This window comes from Urocampus carinirostris, chromosome 4 (assembly GCF_059441175.1).
Source record: "Urocampus carinirostris isolate Australia breed hairy pipefish chromosome 4, RoL_Ucar_1.0, whole genome shotgun sequence".
Taxonomy (NCBI): domain Eukaryota; kingdom Metazoa; phylum Chordata; class Actinopteri; order Syngnathiformes; family Syngnathidae; genus Urocampus; species Urocampus carinirostris.
The window spans coordinates 10,400,847-10,421,394 of record NC_142352.1 but is presented as its reverse complement, the minus strand read 5'-3'; the positions used below and the strand labels follow the sequence as shown (position 1 = coordinate 10,421,394).

Genomic DNA, 20,548 nt, shown 5'->3' with positions numbered 1-20,548 from the left:
CACTACCTTATAACACTCCGGAGAGTCCGGAAGCACGAAGTTATTCGATACAGGCTTCTGATTGGCTACCAAGTGTATGCAAATTGCCAAACGGACCGAAATCCCAAATTTTCCAAACCGAACGAAGATTTGGAAATCGGAATAAAGAAAATGTTTAATTTGAAAAAAATTAAAAATAAAAACGAAAACTTTTTCAAGAAAAAAGCAAACTATTGGCCAGCCGGGCAGAGACATTGTGTGAGTTGCACGCCCGACATAAAAGATGCACACCCCGGGTATCCAGGCAGACGTTATTTCAGACAATGCCATAACACATTTTTTGCACAGCCTTTCGCCAGATTTTCGTTGATTTTTTTGGGGGGGTACCATGAGCAGCAAGATGGCGGATAATTATGTCAGCTCCCTATAGGTGAGGCTCATGTTATATAAAAATGAATGCCAATTTCTCGACTTAGAAGTATTTAATGCACATCTTCGTGATTGTTTATGCATTTTTTGTTAATTATTGAAATCAATATTATATTTTTCATTTATTTTTAATGAGTTAGATTTTTACCCGGAGGAGACACTCAATAATACACGCTGTCCCTTCAAGTGGAGCCAAAAGCGTATTATGGATTTATCTATTACTGTTAGATGGATTTTCATATGAATTTATTTATTTTTATTTTCCTTTATCTTTAAATTCAGATTCTGAATATTTATTGTCATTGTCAAAGAACAACGAAACTTGGCTTGGATCTTATTTTGTGTAGGGTACAGTTCAGGCCCGCCTGCGAGACAACACCCAGAGAAGCACAAGAAAAAAATCAGCTGTTTGAAATATACTGTCTTGATGTTGACAAAGCAAGGCACAAACCACAAAGTACCTGGAGCTCAATTACTTTCTCTCTCTCTTTTCCCCTTTCACTTCTTCACTCTCTCTTCTCTCTTTGTTTCTCTACTGCTCTGTCTTTCATTTTCTCTTTCTTTTGTCTTTCACTATCTATCCTTCTCACTTTGTCTCATTTTGCTCTTTTTATATCTCTTTTTCTCTTTCCTCCTTTCTCGCTTTCACTCTTCCTCTATTCATGTAAATTTCCGTGCGGGGATGGATAAAGTATCTATCTATCTATCTTCCTCCTTTCTGTTTCTCTCTTGCTTTTTCATTATGTCTTTTCTCTTTTGTACTCACTCTTTCTCTTTCTCTGTCTCTCCCTTTTCTCCTCTTTCTCTTGTTCTTTTCCTCTTTTGTTCTCCCTCTTTTTCTTTATTTTTTCACCCTTGTTTCTGTCTCTCTCTCTCTCTCTCTCCATTCTATATTTCTCTATGTCTCTCTAATTTGCACACTTTTTGTCCTCTCTCTCTCTGTTCTATATTTCTCTATGTCTCTCTAATTTGCACACTTTTTGTTCTCTCTCTTACGCTCTTGTTATCTTTCTTTCATCTACTAGTCAGGCCTCATCTGTTTTTTTCCTACAATGTGGCCTCCAAGCCAAAATGAGTTTGATAACCTTGGTGTCGGGAATTCAAAAAAATGATATTCAAAAACAGGATGTTTCTATTCAAACTTTTTGAGGAAAACCTGATTTGACCCTAGCTCAAGTGGCCCTCAGGTTAATTGAGTTTAAGACACCTGGTCTAAGTGTATGTCTGTTTGTATAACTGACAGGCAGACTTTTAGCACCCCCCCCCTACCTGGCCTGCTCCTGCAGGCAGAAAAGAGGGTCAAATCTATGTGATTCTAAAATTTTAATGTTATCTTTTTCGATTTTTTTTTTTTTTACACAAAAAAGATGGGTTGCCTTATACTCCCCAAAAGTAAACAATATATTTTGCCAATGGGGTATACACATGAAATGTGCAAATGTGTAGGGAACATCAGTTTTCAAAATCCAAAACTTTTGACAGTTCCTGAAATTCCATGAACATTAGCAGAATGATAGGTTGCAAACTACACAATTATAATTGTACGTTTTCTAAATTGAGCTATTAATATTCACCGCCAATTCGGAATAATCTGCATCAAACTGAGAACGAGTCGTACGGTAAAGCCCATTCATTGACGCACTCTGATGCATTTAAATGTTCAGATCATCAAGTATGAAAGAAATGAGGTTTTAGTTCAGAAAATAGGTTGAAGTTATGAATAATTCATATGGCGGACAAAGAAAGAAAATAAGCGAAAGTACTTTATAGTGGCTCCAAAAAAGTAGGTGTATGCCATGGTTATTATTCATCAGTGAGACAGGAATCCAGGAATGAGGGACTGAAAATGATTGTGCTGAGTATGCTTATTTTTGTACTTGCCCAAGACACACCACAGGTAATAGAGCCCCTATGTGGTCAACTGATACACATACAGACACACTCTTGACAAATTTGACTCAATGCCCACCATTGAGAACTCCTGGAACACAACACAGGTATGCCTTGATCCCAGGCCTTTATTTTAAAAGAAAAAAATAGGGAAGCACAATCAGTTCGTAAACCAACATGAAAAAAATGTCATAAAATGTATAATTGTAGACAATTCTGATTCATCCATCTTGCTTTATATGCAACATATAGTATGACCATGGTTCTGGAACATACACTAACCCAGGGTACTTGTTGCGTAGCACCGGGTCGTCCCATAGAAAGAAAACCCAGAGTGCCACAAGAAGCAAGGTAATACTCAAACTGTAGAATAAAAATAGACCGTTGCTGTCTGGTCTCAGGCCATTCCGTCTTTTATGAATCACCGTGGCCACCATTGCAACGAAGGTGAGGAAGAAGATTTCCATTATTTGTCCTTCCGTCACTAAGTACCTGCCGGGTAAACCAAACAAAAGCAACTTATTAGCCAGAACAACAGTTGTATAGACATTCAAAACCAGCTAAAAGCTTTAAAGGACACATGTAATACAGGGTTTTCCAATAGTCATGGGCACATTTGAAGTCCCTATATCTTCTTATCTATGAATGGCAGGGCAATATCTGTGTCATTTTAGAGGTAATTAAGTTACGTTTTTTTTTTAAGGCTATTGATTTCTTAAAATATCCTTTCCAGCCCATCAATGGCGTTTATTCAACCAGAAAAGCCGTTTCGATGCCTGAATTTTCATAAACTGAATCATGGACTGTTGTTCAACGTGCATTTTACAGAAAATTCGGAAAGGAACCACCAGAGAGGAAGTCCATAGTGAGATAGCATGGTAAATTCATAACAGATGAACGTGAAGGCCCTGAACTTCAGATGATGTGATTGAACAAATTGAAACTGCTTTCAGTTGAACCCTCGAAAATCGATCAGAAGAGCCAGCAGGGAACTTCAGTGTCCTACAACAACTGTTTGGCGCGTCTTATTGTACAGTAGGCTACTTTTAGTTGTGTATTTCTCAGATTCCTATGCTATGAAATCAACTTGTTTAATCTGTTTTTCTATTTTCAATATGCAAGTAATAATTCACACACAAACACATAGTCACATTTTCAAAGATCTACGTTTTCAGTCTAATTCCAATGTTTTTAATGCGTTTTTAATGTTTATTGTATGTAATGTAATATGTATGTCCGACTCCATCCATTCACTGCGCATGTGCGACCTTTCAATAAACCACGCCGACTGACCCGAATGTTGTCAGTTCGGCCTGGGCGACCAAGCAAGATGGCGGCCGGGCCAGGCTCACTACATTTGTGCAGTATATTTCAACTTAATAAATGTCTCGGCCTGAATATTTTTGCCAGCAATGGAGTTATACTAATATATGGTTCCGACACTTAAGAAGATGATTACAGTTAGTTGAAGGACACTGATAAACCAGCTCGTCGTGACTATTGCATTGCAATGCAACGGATGATGGAAGATGCCAGATTTGACTACTGGCTTGTTTAGGAATGAGATGACTTTCCACGTAAAAGTCAAAGTTAACAAGCATAACACTCACATATGGTGTACTGGAAACTGACATTAACCTCTTGGGCATCAGCGAGATTCCCTCAAGGTGACCATGTTGTGTGCAATGTTAAAGAAAGCTGTCTATGGACCTTTCTTCTCTGAAAGAGCAACAGTCATGAAAGGAGGCATGGTGAGACATACCTTGACATGCTGGAAAACTGGTTAAGGTGTAAATTGAGTAAGAAAGAGTCTAGTGACTTCATTTTCCAACAGTATGGGCTGCTACCACCCTGGAACATCAGGGTTAGACTGTTTCTGAACACTTCCAGACAGGTGGATTGGACTGTCTAGGAGAGTTGCTACAGTTCTGGCCACCCAGATCATTTTTGTTTTGTGGAGATTTGTGAAAAAAATAATCTATCTGCCCCCTATACCAAAAGACACAAAAGAGCTGAAGGCACGAATAACAGAAGCTGTTTTAAACAATGACATTGAGCTGCAGGGACACGTTTGGCAAGGATTTGCCTTAAGCTGATTCTGTTTGTTACAAATAGAGTTTACAAAATAAAAAAAAATCTCATCACGCGTGTAATTATGTTACAAACACTACATTGGTTGAATTTTTTCTTTGAAAACTATTTGGCGGAAGTGATGAGCTCATCGTTATAAAGGATCTCTCAAAAGTGGAAAACCAAGGCACTTGGTTTCCAGGGACAACGTGACAACAGGGGATAAAAAATCACCTTGAACTCATTATAATTGAAGCGAGTAGTTACTCCAGACTGATTGATTTAAAATGACAGAAACGTTAATTAAAGTAGCGCAACCAGCTTTCTTGCCAGGAACATCAAGAGAGACTCAACCAGTGACAAATGTGATAAACCAAGTATAAATTAACATGCTAGCGAATAAGTAAGAAAAGAGTGGCTAGCTTGTACATTGAATGCGCCAATGGATCAAGTTATATGAGTTATTTGCACAATTCCACAGAGGCAGTATAGAAATAACTATTTTGACAATTAGACCATGCAAGAGCGGTGTTTTTTAACTAGTGTGCTGCGAGACCTTGACTAATGATCCACAGGAAAATCGCCCAAATTTATTCTTGCAAAAAAAGCATGACATTGTTCAGTATCTTTTATTTTCTTCCACTTATCCACGAGTCATGTAGTGGAAAATGTCTATGAACTAAATACTTTAAATGGTTTCTGGTCAGTCTGACCTGAAGTTCGGGCCTAACTCAAAATCGTTTTTTATTAAAACTAGACGGTCATAGCTGGGGTAATGGGTTCAAATCCAGCTACCAACTTTCATGTGCGGAGTTTGCATATTCTCCCCTTGCTTGCGTGGGTTTCCTCCGGGCATTCCGGTTTCCTCCCACATTCCAAAAACAGGTTAATTGGCCGGTCCAAATTGTCCCTAGGTGTGAATGAGCAAGTGAGTTGTCTGTCTCTGTGTGCCCTGCGACAGGCTGGCAACCGGTTCAGGGTGTCTCCTGCCCACTGCCTGAAGATAGATGGGATGGGCTCCAGCACCCCGCGACCTTACTGAGGATTACACATAATAGATGGATGGATTTTCTAGTGGCATGAGAGACGCCTGTATTTTTTGTCAAAGAATATGCAGATGTAGGTAGTTCTTATCCGTCCGTGAGATCCCCAGAGAAATTTGCTGCGCGCTAGGAAAATGGGCTTTTAATTAATATTATAAGAAAAAATTGTGTAGAAAAAGCAATTATTTGATTTAACAAGTAAACATCAGAAAGGACTAACCTTTTTCCTTTAACTGCTTTTCAATGTCAGTGCATTTTCCCACAAATGGGCCCTACCTTCTCCTTTGATTTTCTGTATGTGCCCGAGGTGCGTGTTGGTGAGGGTGCCCCCCGTGGAAATGGACGCATAAACCACGTGAGTGTTTTTACTACTCTTTCTCTGCCTTTGTTTCTCCCGACTAAATGTATTCCGTGGTGCTGCCCCTTGCTGTGGCGGTTTTAGGCAAGGCGGGCAGCCACCCGGGGCGCCATTTAAACATGTCACGTGGGGGGTGGCACAAAAACTTCTCCCCCCAAAAATGTAATAATAATAAATGTGTGCCGCATAGCGGTTTAGTATTATCTAAAAAGCCAAGTCATTTTTACATTTGTATAGTCCTTCTGCAGGGTTGGGTAGGGTTACTTTAACTGGATTACTTTCAATTACTTTTGGATTACTCCAATACCAAATATTCTAATAAAAGACAAAAGAAACTAAATATGAATAAAATGATGACTCACAACACGTGGTAAGCTTTCTCTCCTGGCTTTGATCTCTTTGATCTCCGGCAAAACTAACATAAAATGCGACAGAAACAAAATGAAAATAAATCCAAACAGCTTGCCAACATCATTTTTGCCGGTCCATGTATTCCGTTACTCCCCAAGCCTGCACAAAATTTAGTCATTTTATTCATATTTAGTTTCTTTTGTCTTTTATTAGCATATTTTGGTATTGGAGTAATCCAAAAGTAATTGAAAGTAATCCAGTTAAAGTTATCCTACCCAACCCTGGCTACCATCCCAATCAGTGTGGATGAGCTTCCCTCAGGTCCCTTTCCTCACACGGTTAGTTTGTTCCTTCCCATAATTGTATTATTTTTATCGTCAATTATTTTGTTTTTATTTTGTTGTGTGTGTCTGGGAGTTTGGTGTTCGTGTCAAGAACCGGAACCTGATGAGGACTCAAATGCGTGCCGTTTCTCACACAAAGCCTATTATGTTACGTGAAATGGGGAGTCATGCACGTTAGGCAGCAGTCTGGCGTGGAATGATAGGAAGCCAGAGGCCGACATGATCGAGCCGCAGCTGGTGCCACATGGGTGGGGCCAATTGGGCGCCATGGCAACCGTGACAGTACGGGGTTTTTTTTCCCCTGATCATACACTTTTGAGTGTCTATTCATTGCCATAATAGTGCTCTGCAAATAAATTCCGATTTGGAATTTTGACTTTTAAACACAAAAACAGATAGATAGATAGATAGATAGATAGATAGATAGATAGATAGATAGATAGATAGATAGATAGATAGATAGATAGATAGATAGATAGATAGATAGATAGATAGATAGATAGATAGATAGATAGATAGATAGATAGATAGATAGATAGATAGATAGATAGATAGATAGATAGATAGATAGATAGATAGATAGATAGATAGATAGATAGATAGATAGATAGATAGATAGATAGATAGATAGATAGATAGATAGATAGATAGATAGATAGATAGAAAGATAGATAGATAGATAGATAGATAGATAGATAGATAGATAGATAGATAGATAGATAGATAGATAGATAGATAGATAGATAGATAGATAGATAGATAGATAGATAGATAGATAGATAACCCTACCCAACCCTGTCCTTCTGACATTTCACTTGGGCGCAGCTTCGACGCCCCTGCTTGTTTCAAAGGTGTGCAGAAGAGACTGACACGCTTAATGAGACTAAGTAAAGCGCAGGGGAAGGGCTGCGCGGAGGACACTTCCTCTCTGATTGGGGGGGGGGGTATCTATTTACTGTATTACTATACATAACATATCTAGTCCCCGTCTTCCAAATAGGGCGCATTATTCATAACGTAAAAAAAATTGATGATGAGGTCACTTATGTGAAATGTTATAGAAGAGAATAGAATAGAATACAGTAATCCCTCGGTTATCGCGGTTAATGGGGACCGAGACCACCGAAAACTGAAAATCCGCGAAGTAGCGCCGCCCCTTCAAAAATGCTTAAAAAACATATATGTTCCAATTATATCAAGTGAATCTTGTTGCCAACATTGTACTTCCACTAAAAAACATGATTAAGTACAATTCTGTATCTTACAACCGACTAAATAAGCCCCCAAAAATGTTAATATTATGCGACAAAATATAACAGGAAATAAAAAGAAATGGATATCTTGTGCGACGTTTGTAGGCCGTACAACCTTTGCAATAGTACATGAGTCAATTCATTCAAAAGAGAAAAATAATTTTGCATTGCCGGAAACTCAGCAAAATGTAACTTGATGTCAAGTTTTGGACGTTTGATAATTAATTATCTTGCCATAATTGGGATTATGGTTGCTCACTGTTGTTTCAAGCGTTGCTCACCGACTTTGTGAGAACGCTCAGACCAGAGGAAAATTAGAGGGAACATTGGTTACTAATATCTAAATTTAGATTTCTACTTTACAGGTTTTGACTATCGCTGTTTTTTTCGGATCGCAAACACTGAAAAACAAAGGATTACTGTATTTGGAGGTGCCAAAATTTAATGTCAATTTACCTTTCAACTTACAAATTTGTTCTTGTTTACGTGATTCCATCTGTTTGTAGCGCTTAGAAGTTTGGCTGGTATGCTAACAAAGCTATTGATTTTTCATCGGGTTCATGGCAGATTATTGGCATAAATGGGCAAATTTTACAAATAAGATTTTTTCTTTTAAATTGGGAGAGGGATGCAATACTAACCAGTAGTAGAGAGCACTAGGTGCAAGCAATAGCCGGCCTGAGAGTGGAATCTTCTGCTGTGTGAAGTCCGTGAAACAACCGGTGAAGTAAATGAGGAGAATGATGAAGAAAGGAATATACCTGAAACACAAATTAAGATTCAAGATTGTTTTGATAGTCATATATATAAAAATGACTTCTTTTTTTTTGCAACTCTGGTGTACAATGTTGATAACAAATGAAAACTACAACACAATAAAAATAAAATCAAATACATAGGTACAAAAAGGGAAATACGAACTAAATATATTCTGTGTTGTATGTGTATATCAAGGTTTGGCTCAGTGTAAAAAGTGTGTTGTGCTGTGGCTCACACCCTGTAACTTATTGTCCGTTAATTACAGACACTCCCCTACTTGACTTAAGAAAATCGGTAGATACGAACATTTTTTTCGGGACGTCGAAAAATATCCGGACATTGCCGTAAACTAGATTTTGTATTGGGTGCACTGTTTTCCGAGTACAGGACAGTACTGTAGTGCCTCTTTCAGCCACTACCAGCGTGTGGTGGCGCTGTGAGAGGTCACGCAGCATCCAACCCGAAGAAGAAATCCGGCTTCCCCTTCCTAGTTCGTGTGTAAACATTCTATACTGTATCTCCACCGCGCTAAGAACTATAACATTTTTATCGTTTAATATCTCGTGCATCCATTCAATATGGTTGCTGTAAAGTGTAAGGAAGAGGCGAGCAGTTTCTTTTGGAATAAAAGTGGAATAACAAAGCTTGATGTGGTTGAGAAAATGGTCGGAACACTTTTTTTCGGCCACTTTTTACCACAGAGGAGGAAGTAACCTAACTGTTGAAGCTCATCTTCCTAAAGTAAGTTGAACTAAACTTTATTTATCTTTATGCAGCATATTATTTTATGGAATGTTTATTTTTTTTTAGTACTAAACAATACAGGTTACTTATACAAGACTTAAACATACTTATATATACCTTAAACATACTTATATACACCTTAAACATATTTATTTAAACCTTAAATATAGTTCCATACAAAATATAGCACTGAAGCAACTTACGACAAATTCAACTTACAAACAATTGTTCGTAAGTAGGGCAGTGTTTTAAGGTATTGCAAATTCTAAAACATGCTAAATGTGAGTAAATAGTACATGATTTTTTGCTTAAAATTTGCATGAATTTTCATCGGTATATTCCAATTAGGGCAGCACGGCGGGACAGTGGTTAGCGCATGTGCGGCACAGTTCATATCTTGGGAACCTCCTGCGTGGGTTCAAATCCAGCTCCAGACTTCCTGTGCGGAGTTTGTATGTTCTCCCCGTGCTTGCGTGGGTTTCCTCCGGGCACTCCGGTTTCCTCTCACATTCCAAAAACATGCATTTCAGGTGAATTGGCCGGTCCAAATTGTCCCTAGGTGTGTATGAGCGAGTGAGTTGTCTGTCCCTGTGTGCCCTGTGATTGGCTGGCAACCAGTTCAGGGTGTCCCCTGCCCGATGATTGCTGGGATGGGCTCCAGCACCTCCGCGACCCTACTGAGGATAAGCGGTGTAGCTAATGAGATGAGATGAGATATTCCAATTATTTTCCAAGAAGACAGACTGTCTCATCTTTGACCTCCTGAGATGTGACGTCATGTGATGAACACCGGCATCCAAGCAAGCCAGTCACCAATTTTTGTTTGTCTTGATTAGGTGCATTAGGAAATAGTCCAACAAGAAACTAGCAACCAAAGAGGGACTATCTGGCAAAAATAACCAACGGAGAGCGAACGGGGGCTAGGCAGGAGCCATCAACATAAGGTGGTCACAGCCTTCGTGGAAAAACGCAAGGCTGGCTCTCAATAAATCAAGCAGTGAGCATCCAGGCTAACTCGGAACAACAACGGGTAGAGCGACTTCCGCGTCCCCTGCTGGGAATAAACCAATGGACACTGCAGGCTAGCTGGCTGCTAACAAGGCTAACCAGGTACAATCAACGAAACGTGGCTGTAGCCTTGGCAGAAAAACGTGAGGCTGGCCAGCCAAAAACATGCAGTGAGCAGCCAGGCCAACCGGGAACCAAATATAAAACCAGGTATGATGACCAACGCAAAAACGGGCGGGAATACACCAATGGGCACGTCAGAGTAGCTGGCAAACTGGCTGCTAACATGGGCTAAATAGTACCGATCATAGAAAGGCGGCCGAAGCCTGAGCGGAAAAACGTGAGGCTGGCCAGTCAAAAACAGGCAGTGAACAGGCAGGCTAACCGGGAACTCAGAAAAGAAAAACGCTAAAGCGAAAAACGCAAACCCGGTCGGCAATAACGGGGGCTAACCGGGAGCAAACAAAACAGGAAGCCCTCGGCCGCCACAACGCTAACAGGGATCTAGACACACAATATTATACGAACCACGATGAAAGGAGGCCAAGTCAAGTCAAGTCATTTTTATTTGTATAGCCATTAATCAAAAGTAGTGTCAAAGGGCTGCACAGGAGGAGGCAAACGCAAAGAAGGAACGCACGCTGGTAACAGTGGCCAGTAACCTTACCCAACGCATCTTTTGGAGGTCGAAGCACTCAACTCGATCAAAACAGTCAAGACCCCCAGCGACAGGGTAAGCGAAAATGCAATTTCTCAATGCAGAAACGAGCTGTATGCAATAGCTGTTTACTACAATCCCCATCTGTTTCTGAGCTGCCTCATGTTGTGTTAATGGAATCAAGCCATGTTGAAATGGATAAATTCCTTCAATGATGTCACAGCTCTAGAAGGAAAACTTTGAGACTTAATCACTTGAGTCCCCCAGCGCATGGAATATTTTGCAACATTTCTACATAATTGTGGGCAGGGTTGGGTAGGGTTACTTTAACTTGATTACTTTCAATTACTTTTGGATTACGCCAATACCAAATATGCTAATAAAAGACAAAAGAAACTAAATAGGAATAAAATTCTGTGCAGGCTTGGGGAGTAACGAAATACATAGAACGGCAAAAATGATGTTGGCAAGCTGTTTGGATTTATTTTCATTTTGTTTCTGTCGCATTTTATGTTAGTTTTGCCGGAGATCAAAGAGATCAAAGCCAGGAGAGAAAGCTTACCACGTGTTGTGAGTCATAATTGTATTCATATTTACCGTAAATTACGGACTATAAGCCGCTACTTTTTTCCCTGCGGCTTATTCAGAGATGCGGCCAATTTATGTAATTTTTTTAACGGGCCGCCAGCGGCGCTCTAGTATGAGAGGTAAGATTTAGAACGGTGGAATATATGTGCCGAGGAAGATCACAACTTGTGAGCGTAAACATACCCGTGTTTATACGTGTTTGTTTGATGTGGGTGCATGCGGCTTATATACAGGTGCGGCTTGTGTATGGACAAAATCGGTTTTCCCCTTAAAATGTGATAGGTGCGGCTTATAATCAGGTGCGCTCTATAGTCCGGAATTTACGGTAGTTTCTTTTGTCTTTTATTAGCATATTTGGTATTGGAGTAATCCAAAAGTAATTGAAAGTAATCCAGTTAAAGTAACCCTACCCAACCCTGATTGTGGGGAGGAACACTACACGTTCTGTGCTTAATTGATCTTTGTGAATAGCTTTAAGAGGCTGATAGACTTAAATGGTTCTTACAAACTACATCACTCTTTACATCAGCAGTGAGTTTTTACAGTTGGTGTCAGCACTTCTATTGTGGTTATAACGGTATCCAGAATTTCTCAAACAAAAAAATGACTTGGATGATAATTATTATGACAACTTACCACATTAAATGTCCCAGATATTCATCATAATAATACAACAGCTCAAATGAGTCAATCTGCAAAGAAAGAAGTGTAATTGTGAGTCATTAAATTGCATTAAATGCATCCCCTTTACAAGCCAATACAGAATCATTCTCTCTAGGGCAACAGTGACATCTACAGCACGTTCCTGTTATGTGTACTGTACTTTGGACAATATGGGGCAAATTTCTTAGGAAAAAGCGGTCAATTATAAATTGATCATAAGCAAAATTAGATTTGGGGCCCCTATGACTTGATATTTTGCATACCTACTAGAACTCATTTCATGTTCTATACTCCAGGGCTGGGCAACTATTTGGAGTCGGGGGCCGCATGTGACATGTTATACTTCTTTTGAAATCGATTAGTTTCATAAAATTAGAGCAAAATAGTATATTAAGTCCCTGTTTTAAGCACTTTATTTGTTATTTAGTTTTGAAGTACTACTGTAGTTTTTTTTTGTTGTTTTTTTTTTAGTATTTCTGAAGTCGAATTTTTATTGAGGTTTTGAAGTTTTTTTGTAGTGTTACTGTAGTTTTTGTATTATTTCTGAAGTTTTTTTTTATGTAGTATTTCCAAAGTCACGTACCAGCGAGGCAGGTTTAAGATCTTTTATGATGGGGTTCTCTCTGACCGACAGGTGGAGCTTGTAGCCACTCAGTATGAGCCTGTGGTTGATGGAATCTCCAACCAGATGGATGCTGGCCCCCATGACAAACGTGATGATGCTAAGGTAGACCGCTGAACGAGGTAGTGCTCTCGGACTGCGCTCAATCAACTGAAGGCAAAAAAGTGACATGGGGTAGACAAAATGTCCCCGCTGTAATAATATATCAACCTCAAAATCTTATCCGGTGACTGCGGATATGATCGTAGACCGTTTCTTATCTGATGATGTGCCACCTGCAGACTGACGGTGTGTTCACTTACCCGAAGCATTAGAAAAGGCGTTAAGACATTGTAAGCCATGTGGAAGTAGTCGCCGGCACTCGGCTTGTTCAGAGGAAACCACTCGAGTGGAAGTATGATCTAGACACAGTACAGTACATTAAAATGTGAGTCCAGACGACATAAACATCAGTGGTGGCCCATGTATCTCACACCTAGATCTTCACGGAGAGAAGATGTTAAGCCTGGGCACAACAGGCCTAAAATGTCAATCGTCGGGTCGGACCGGGGTTTTTCCTCGCTGACTTTTTCCTTTTTTTTATTATTATTATCCACCTGTCATTGTCCTCTCTCTAAGTGCCACATGTCTGAAATAACGGACAGCCATAAAATTTGCTAGTCAACTCTTAAAGAAAAGCCATCGTTGATGATATTAAGTAACTGCCGGAGGGAGACAAATTTTAAGTCGTATTTTTGTTTATATGGGACACAGGCATTATTATTATTTTTTATATTATAAAATCATCTAACAGGGAAATCAAATGCATTGAAGAACTTGCTCTGAGAGAGAGAAAGAATGTATACATTATATATAGATATTTTTTAACCTATTTTTGTCATGGTTGCCATGGCGCTCAATTGGTCCCCGCCTTGTGACGCCAAGTTCCGTCACGGTTGCCACAGCGCCCAAATTGGCCCCGCCCACTGACACCAGCTGAAACGCATTGACAGTTTGCTGCCAGACTACTTAAACGCGGTCTTGCGAGTTGCCTGGTTGTCTGAGCATCTGCAAAACTCCTGTTAAACTCTGTGAAATGCCTCGTTCTGTGAATTTGCCTGTGTTTGATCCTGTTTTATTTTTGGCCTGATCTGTTTGATTTTGACAACTCTTTTGTTCGGATTTCAATCCACTTCCGCGACCATCGATCCCCGGATCGAGTGTGCGTGCATTCCTCCTCTCCCTAATAAACTGTGAGTATGTTACGCTATTGGGTTCTCAATTCAGTTTCCTGCCCTGGTTCATGACAATTTTATTTTTTTTGCTTTCATTGCTCTTTGAGTTAAAAAAGTTCCCGACCCGCTGGGCTAAACCAACAGCGTTATGGACACACATGTTATGTTACAAAGGCCTTCAGAGTAATTATTGAAGCCTTCCGTAATGAGTGAAAGTTTATTGGTTAAATAATTAAATAGGAAAAAAAACAATCTAGAAGCAGCACGAATAGGGGAAAAACATTAAAAGGAAGCTGACAGAAAATTTGGAATAATTTAATAAGTACCAGTAGTTATGGCCAAAATAAAATTCACATCACATGATTCCAATCTTTTTTAGACCAGCAGAAAAGGATTTGTAGGCCCTGACGGCCCACCAATGATTAATATTGAATTGCTTACCATGACAATAGGCCGTCCAAAATCTAGAATCCAGTTCTGCAAAGTTAGGCAGAACCACAAATCTAAATGGAAGTCGTGTCTTTTCTTCCTTGGCGAGTTCTGCTTCGAACTGACTTCTCCACTAAAAAAGGAGAATCCAGTTACACAAAAATCCATCACATATATAAAATATTTAGTTTTCTTTGCCCGTAATCTTCTACTGGCAAACAGCTCAAAAATGTAAAGGCTACTTTAACTAATATTCATATTTACAAAACAAGTGGATTCTGGTCCACTTGACTTCCATTCTATTTTGTGTCTATCTGGCAAAACACAATTGCACGTGACTATATCATATTTAACTATCCAAATTGAATGTTAGCCTTATCTATGGGGTCACTGTGATCCCATCTTATGTTTGGCACATCTATATGGATGACTGGCATATTTTTAAAACCCACTAATGTGAGACAACCTTTAATTTATTTTGAACAAGGTAAATGAAAAAGTAAATGAATGCATTTTTCAATTATGTTGTAGTAAACACTTGTGGTGTGAATCTCTTAGCAGTAGAAAATATAAGGGATATACAGTACTACGACCAATCAACCTACAAAATATATATATATATATATATATATATATATATATATATATATATATATATATATATATATATATATATATATATATATATACAGTGAAGAAAATAAGCATTTGGGCACCCTGCTATTTTGCTATTTCTCCCACTTAGAAATCATGGAGTGGTCTGAAATTTTCATCGTAGGTGCATGTCCACTGTGAGAGAGATAAACTAAAAAGAAAAATCCGGAAATCACAATGCATTTTTTTACGATTTATTTGTGTGATATAGCTGCAAATAAGTATTTGAACACCTGAGAAAATGAATGTTAATATTTGCCTTTGTTTGCTATTACAGAGGTCAAACGTTCCCTGTAGTTTTCACCAGGTTTGCACACACTGCAGGAGGGATCTTGGCCCACTCCTCCACACAGATCTTCTCTAGATCAGTCAGGTTTCTGGGCTGTCGCTGAGAAACACGGAGTTCGAGCTCCCTCCAAAGATGTTCGATTGGGTACAGGTCTGGAGACTGTCTGGGCCATGCTAGAACCTTGATATGTTTCTTGCGGAGCCACTTCTTGGTTTTCTTGGCTGTGTGCTTCTGGTCGTTGTCGTGTTGGAAGACCCAGCCACGACCCATCTTCAATGCTCTGAATGAGGGAAGGAGGTTGTTCCCCCAAATCTCACGATACACGGTCCCAGTCATCCTCTCTTTAATGCAGTGCACTCATCCTGTCCCATGTGTAGAAAAAAAAAACCAACGCTTGCTGCTACCACCCTCATGCTTCACTGTAGGGATGGTGTTCTTTGGATTGTACTCTTCATTCTTCTTCCTTCAAACACACTCAGTGGAATTATGAACAAAAGGTTCTATTTTGGTCTCATCTGACCACAAAACTTTCTCCCATGATCCAAATGGTCATAGGCAAACTTAAGACGGGGCTTGACATGTGCTGGTTTGAGCAGGGGAACCTTTCGTGCCATGCATGATTTCAAATCATGACATCTTAGTGTATTACCGACAGTGACCTTGGAAACAGTGGTCCAAGCTCTTTTCAGGTCATTGACCAACTCCTGTCGTGTAGTTCCGGGCTGATTCCTCATCTTTCTTAGAATCATTGAGACCCCACAAGGTGATACCTTGCATAGTGCTCCACTCCGATTGAGATTGACTGTCATGTTTGGCTTCTTCCATTTTCCAATGATTGCTCCAACAGTGGACCTTTTTTTCACCAAGCTGCTTGGCAATTGCGCCGTAGCCCTTTCCAGCCTTGTGGAGGTGGACTTTTTTTTCTGGTATGTTTGGACAGCTCTTTGGTCTTCACCATATTACAAGTTAAAATCTTACTGATTGTATGGACCAAACAGGTGCTTCAGGATGATACATGGAGTGCAGATAGACTTCTAATGGAAGGACTAACAGGTCTTTCAGGGTCAGAATTCTTGATGATACACAAGTGTTCAAATACTTATTTGCAAATGCATCAAAAATAAATTGTTAAAAAATCATGCATTGTGATTTGTGGATTTTTCTTTTTAGTTTATCTCTCTCACAATGGACATGCACCGACGATGAAAATGTAGACCCCTCCATGATTTCCAAGTAGGAAAAATAGCAAAATAGCAGGGTATTTAAATTCATATTTTCTTCACAATACGTGTGTGTGCGTGGAACCCTTAACCACTATAGGGGCACCCTTTCCTGTGGTATGTCTTCCGCTAGTACAGCCTGGTGGCGCCCATTAAATGGATAATAAATAAAAGAACAGCTGGATAATCTGCTCATGCAAGAGGAAAACAGACATCTCAATTGAAGGTTTTGAGATCTGTCCATTTTTACTGTCGACGGATCCCTGAACCTCCTGGGTTGTGAGGGCACCCCTTCCTGATGTGTATTGGGCAAGTACAGCTGGGCGGTGCCCATCCCTCTCCAGGCTGTTTTTTTTGTAGGTTTTTGCTCCCACAAATGAAACAGTACTGATTTCTCTCACTTGGTCTCGTCAGGCCCTCATAAATCACTCTTGGAACACGTCCAATCTCATTTCGAAATGTTCTTGGGAAAATTTGTCTCGGGGAGTCGGGGAGAACGATGGGAACCGAAATAATCTCAGGGAATTGTAAAATACTGTGCTTATCATAATTAGAACAATGTGATAATTTTTAAATGAATAAACAAAAGTGTTGTTATAATAATGTAAGATATGATGATTTATTTGGATAACTGTTAGAAAAAGCATCCAAAGTTATTTTAGGGACGAGCCTCTTATAAGCCTTTGGCTTCAACCTGTCATCCCTTTTTTCGTTTCATGTAATTTGCTCCATGGTTAGCAGTAGCAGGGGAAACCTCCGGATCTGACTCTGATACAGCACCTTCATCATAGGATCACTGTTGTATTTTTTGTGTTAAGCGCAATCCCGTCTTCAGAAATGAGCCACATCTTGACATTAAGGGGCAGCGAAGTGTCTGTGACAATACTGATATTAGATCCTAAATCACTGGGGAAAACTCTTCCAAAAATTTGAGCAGGCCTGTTTTATTTATATTCGTACGCATTGCATCACTTGTGGTGTCATATATTTCTTGAAAAACAAACTTTGTGGAGAACAAATTGCATCCTTTACTTTTGTGACAAATTAAAGGCACAATGGCTTTCTGTATGTAAAACACATTGTGTTTTCGTACCTTTATTCAAATTATTTATGTATTTAAAAGAATAAAAAGTTGGAGGAATCAAAAATGAAATGCTAGTTTCAAAAATAAATGAATGATTAAAAATAAGGTGCATAAATACATAAATGAGTACAACTATAAATCAGTTTGTTCAAACTTGCTCTAGTCAAATTATAAAGCGGGGGTCTTCACATGGTGCCCCCTAAGGACAGCTGAGATCCGAGCGGATCTGTTCTGAAAATAGCTCACCAGTGCTAGGTCATTGTGATTTTCTAGTAAAAAGATATTTCATGGTGGGCTGTTGGCTTCCTCAGCCCGTGATCTTCAGCTCTCGCTGGAGCGATTCGCAACCGAGTGTGAAGCGGCCGGGATGGGGATCAGCACCTCCAAGTCCGAGGCCATGGTTCTCAGTCGGAAAAGGGTGGTATGCTCCCTCCGTGTCGGGGAGGAGGTCTTGCCCCAAGTGGAGGAGTTCAAGTATCTTGGGGTCTTGTTCACGAGTGAGGGTAGGATGGAACGGGAGATCGACAGACGGGTCGGTGCAGCGTCTACCGTCATTCGGACCCTGTACCGGTCTGTCGTGGTGAAGAGGGAGCTGAGCCGAAAGGCAAAGCTCTCGATCTACCAGTCGATCTACGTTCCTACCCTCACCTATGGTCATGAACTTTGGGTCATGACCGAAAGAACTCGATCCCGGATACAAGCGGCCGAAATGAGTTTCCTCCGCAGGGTGGCTGGGTTCTCCCTTAGAGATAGGGTGAGAAGCTCAGTCATCCAGGAGGGACTCGGAGTAGAGCCACTGCTCCTCCGCGTTGAGAGGAGCCAGTTGAGGTGGCTCGGGCATCTAATAAGGATGCCTCCTGGACGCCTCCCTCGGGAGGTGTTCCGGGCATGTCCCACCGGCAGGAGGCCCCGGGGGCGGCCCAGGACACGTTGGAGAGACCATGTCTCTCGGCTGGCTTGGGAACGCCTCGGGGTCCCGTCGGATGAGCTGGAGGAAGTGGCTGGGGATAGGGACGTCTGGGCTTCCCTTTTAACGCTGCTGCCCCCGCGACCCGACCTCGGATAAGAGGAAGACAATGGATGGATGGATGGTGGGCGGGTGCATGGTTGACTTTATTCAATACTGAAACTGGTAATAACGTAGTAACAACATAGTAATAACACGATACGTTCTTATTGAAGAAATCCATTTAAAACTGGATGCCCTTTGCTCTAATTAGTAGGAAAACTAGGTTGCATAGTGCAGACCAGAGGGGACAATCCTCTGATTCATAACATCCATCTCATAAGCGAGAATGTGTGATGAAAACACACAACAAATGGCTGAAGCAATTTTACTGATCATTAAGTAAACGCGCCGCTGGCAAAACAAAAGCAAACAAGAATGGGGTAACGTGACCTAAATGCAAACACCATGTCGTGGACGCTCAGAAGAAAAAATGCTCAAAGCAAACTTTATAATGTTATATGCAAATCAGCCTAATGCCGAGCTTCTAATATTGAAACGGGAGATTTTTGACCAACCTTTTGTGTCCATTTGTTCGAATGCTTAAAACGTTGTCTCGACGTTTTCTCAATGTCTGCATTTTCGCTGCAGTGGCGTTTAACCGTGTTCTTAAATTTAAAAGATAATTTAAAAATAAAGAGAGGTCGCAACTCTTAGTTTACAGGACGCACAATCAGGCATCTTTCAGTGGTTACTCTTTACTTCCTGTTTACTATAATAGTCCCGCCCCAATGGCACTATCTACCAATCAGCAAGCAGCTATGAAACGAGAGAAACGCTTTCTTTTCCTGTCGAGTGGTTCATTAGTCGTTAGGAAATAGTCGGTAATTTGAAGTGATTTTAAGTCAAGTCATGTTAATTTATATAGCCCTTAATCACAAAGAGTCTCAAAGGGCTGCACAGACCACAGATTATTGCAAACAACACAATTATGACACCATCCCCTGATCTAAAACACACACGGGGGCAAGGAAAAACAAAAAAAAACCTCAACATGAGGAGAATGAAGAAACTTTGAAAAGGGACCACACATGAGGTAATCCCCCTTCCAGGATGACCAGGCTGCAATTGAGGTTGCAATAACAAATAATACACATATATTGTCAACATAAAATATAGGTTATTCATATGCTGTAGAAAAGAAGTGTGTGGTATAAGCCTGGATTTAAGAGTGTAAAAGTCCACATACATACGCTTGCTTTAAGGTAATTCGAACTCCAGCTGTTAAAGAGTTCCACTGAGGTTCCAAATCGAATCTCAGGGGGAAGAGCATTCCACAGCACCGGGGCCCGAATGCGGATCTCTTCTTGGCTCTTTGGATCACTAGTAGACCAGCATTTTCAGAGCGCAGGCTCCGTACCAGAACATAGGGCGAAATTAAATCTTAAAGATATGAGGGAGCAAGTCCATGCATGATTTGGTATAATTCCAACAGAACCTTAAAATCACATCTTAAGCTAACAGGGAGCCAATGCAGGTTAGCTAAAATCGGGGTAATATGATCAAACTTTCTTGTCTTAGTTAAAAGCCTCGCTGCAGCATTTTGTATCTTGATTTTGGACTTCGGGAGACCGGAGAGTAGTGCATTACAGTAATCGAGACAGTAGGTAAAAAACGCTTAAACGATAATCTCCGCAACATGCTTGTTTATGTTTATTTTTATGTAAAATCAAATGAAAGAGTGGTCAATTACTGGTTAGTTCGCGGTTGGCAGGCAACGCCTCCCGTCCAACAAGCAAACCCCCTTACAACCCCAGTCACACAATAAACAAAACACCAAGCATTAAAGTGGTACGAATACTTCATTTTTTTTAAAAGAAATACTTACTTAGTTTGTTTATTCGTGTTTACAAATTATCATATAAACATGTTTTTTTAAATACTCGTAGTTCG

The 20,548-nt window shown here is 40.2% G+C and overlaps 2 protein-coding genes across 2 annotated transcripts in view; one reads left to right on the top strand and one right to left on the bottom strand.

Moving 5' to 3' along the window:
• The window catches only part of adamts7 (ADAM metallopeptidase with thrombospondin type 1 motif 7), a 223,794-nt gene extending 220,639 nt beyond the window's left edge, over nt 1-3,155 (top strand). Inside the window, exon 25 of the mRNA XM_088333622.1 lies at nt 3,127-3,155. The gene's annotated coding sequence lies outside the window, so the exon portion shown is untranslated. The remainder of the gene's footprint in view (nt 1-3,126) is intronic.
• cln6a (CLN6 transmembrane ER protein a) lies at nt 2,311-19,270 on the bottom strand. Its single transcript, XM_088333623.1, has 7 exons — nt 19,174-19,270; nt 14,415-14,535; nt 13,062-13,160; nt 12,721-12,909; nt 12,111-12,166; nt 8,359-8,478; nt 2,311-2,790 (listed from the first exon to the last, which is right to left on the bottom strand). The coding sequence occupies exons 1-7, from the start codon at nt 19,233-19,235 to the stop codon at nt 2,520-2,522; spliced, it is 918 nt and encodes a 305-aa protein (XP_088189749.1). The 5' UTR covers nt 19,236-19,270; the 3' UTR covers nt 2,311-2,519.
• Nucleotides 19,271-20,548: the final 1,278 nt, after the last annotated feature.

Excerpts from the sequence above, each read along its gene's own strand:
- cln6a (XM_088333623.1), bottom strand. The coding sequence starts at position 19,235 with ATGCAGACATTGAGAAAACGTCGAGACAACGTTTTAAGCATTCGAACA. Across the intron at positions 14,536-19,173 it reads CGAACAAATGGACACAAAAG|TGGAGAAGTCAGTTCGAAGC; the intron begins GTTGGTCAAAAA and ends CTCCTTTTTTAG. Across the intron at positions 8,479-12,110 it reads TATCTGGGACATTTAATGTG|GTATATTCCTTTCTTCATCA; the intron begins GTAAGTTGTCAT and ends TTTGTGTTTCAG.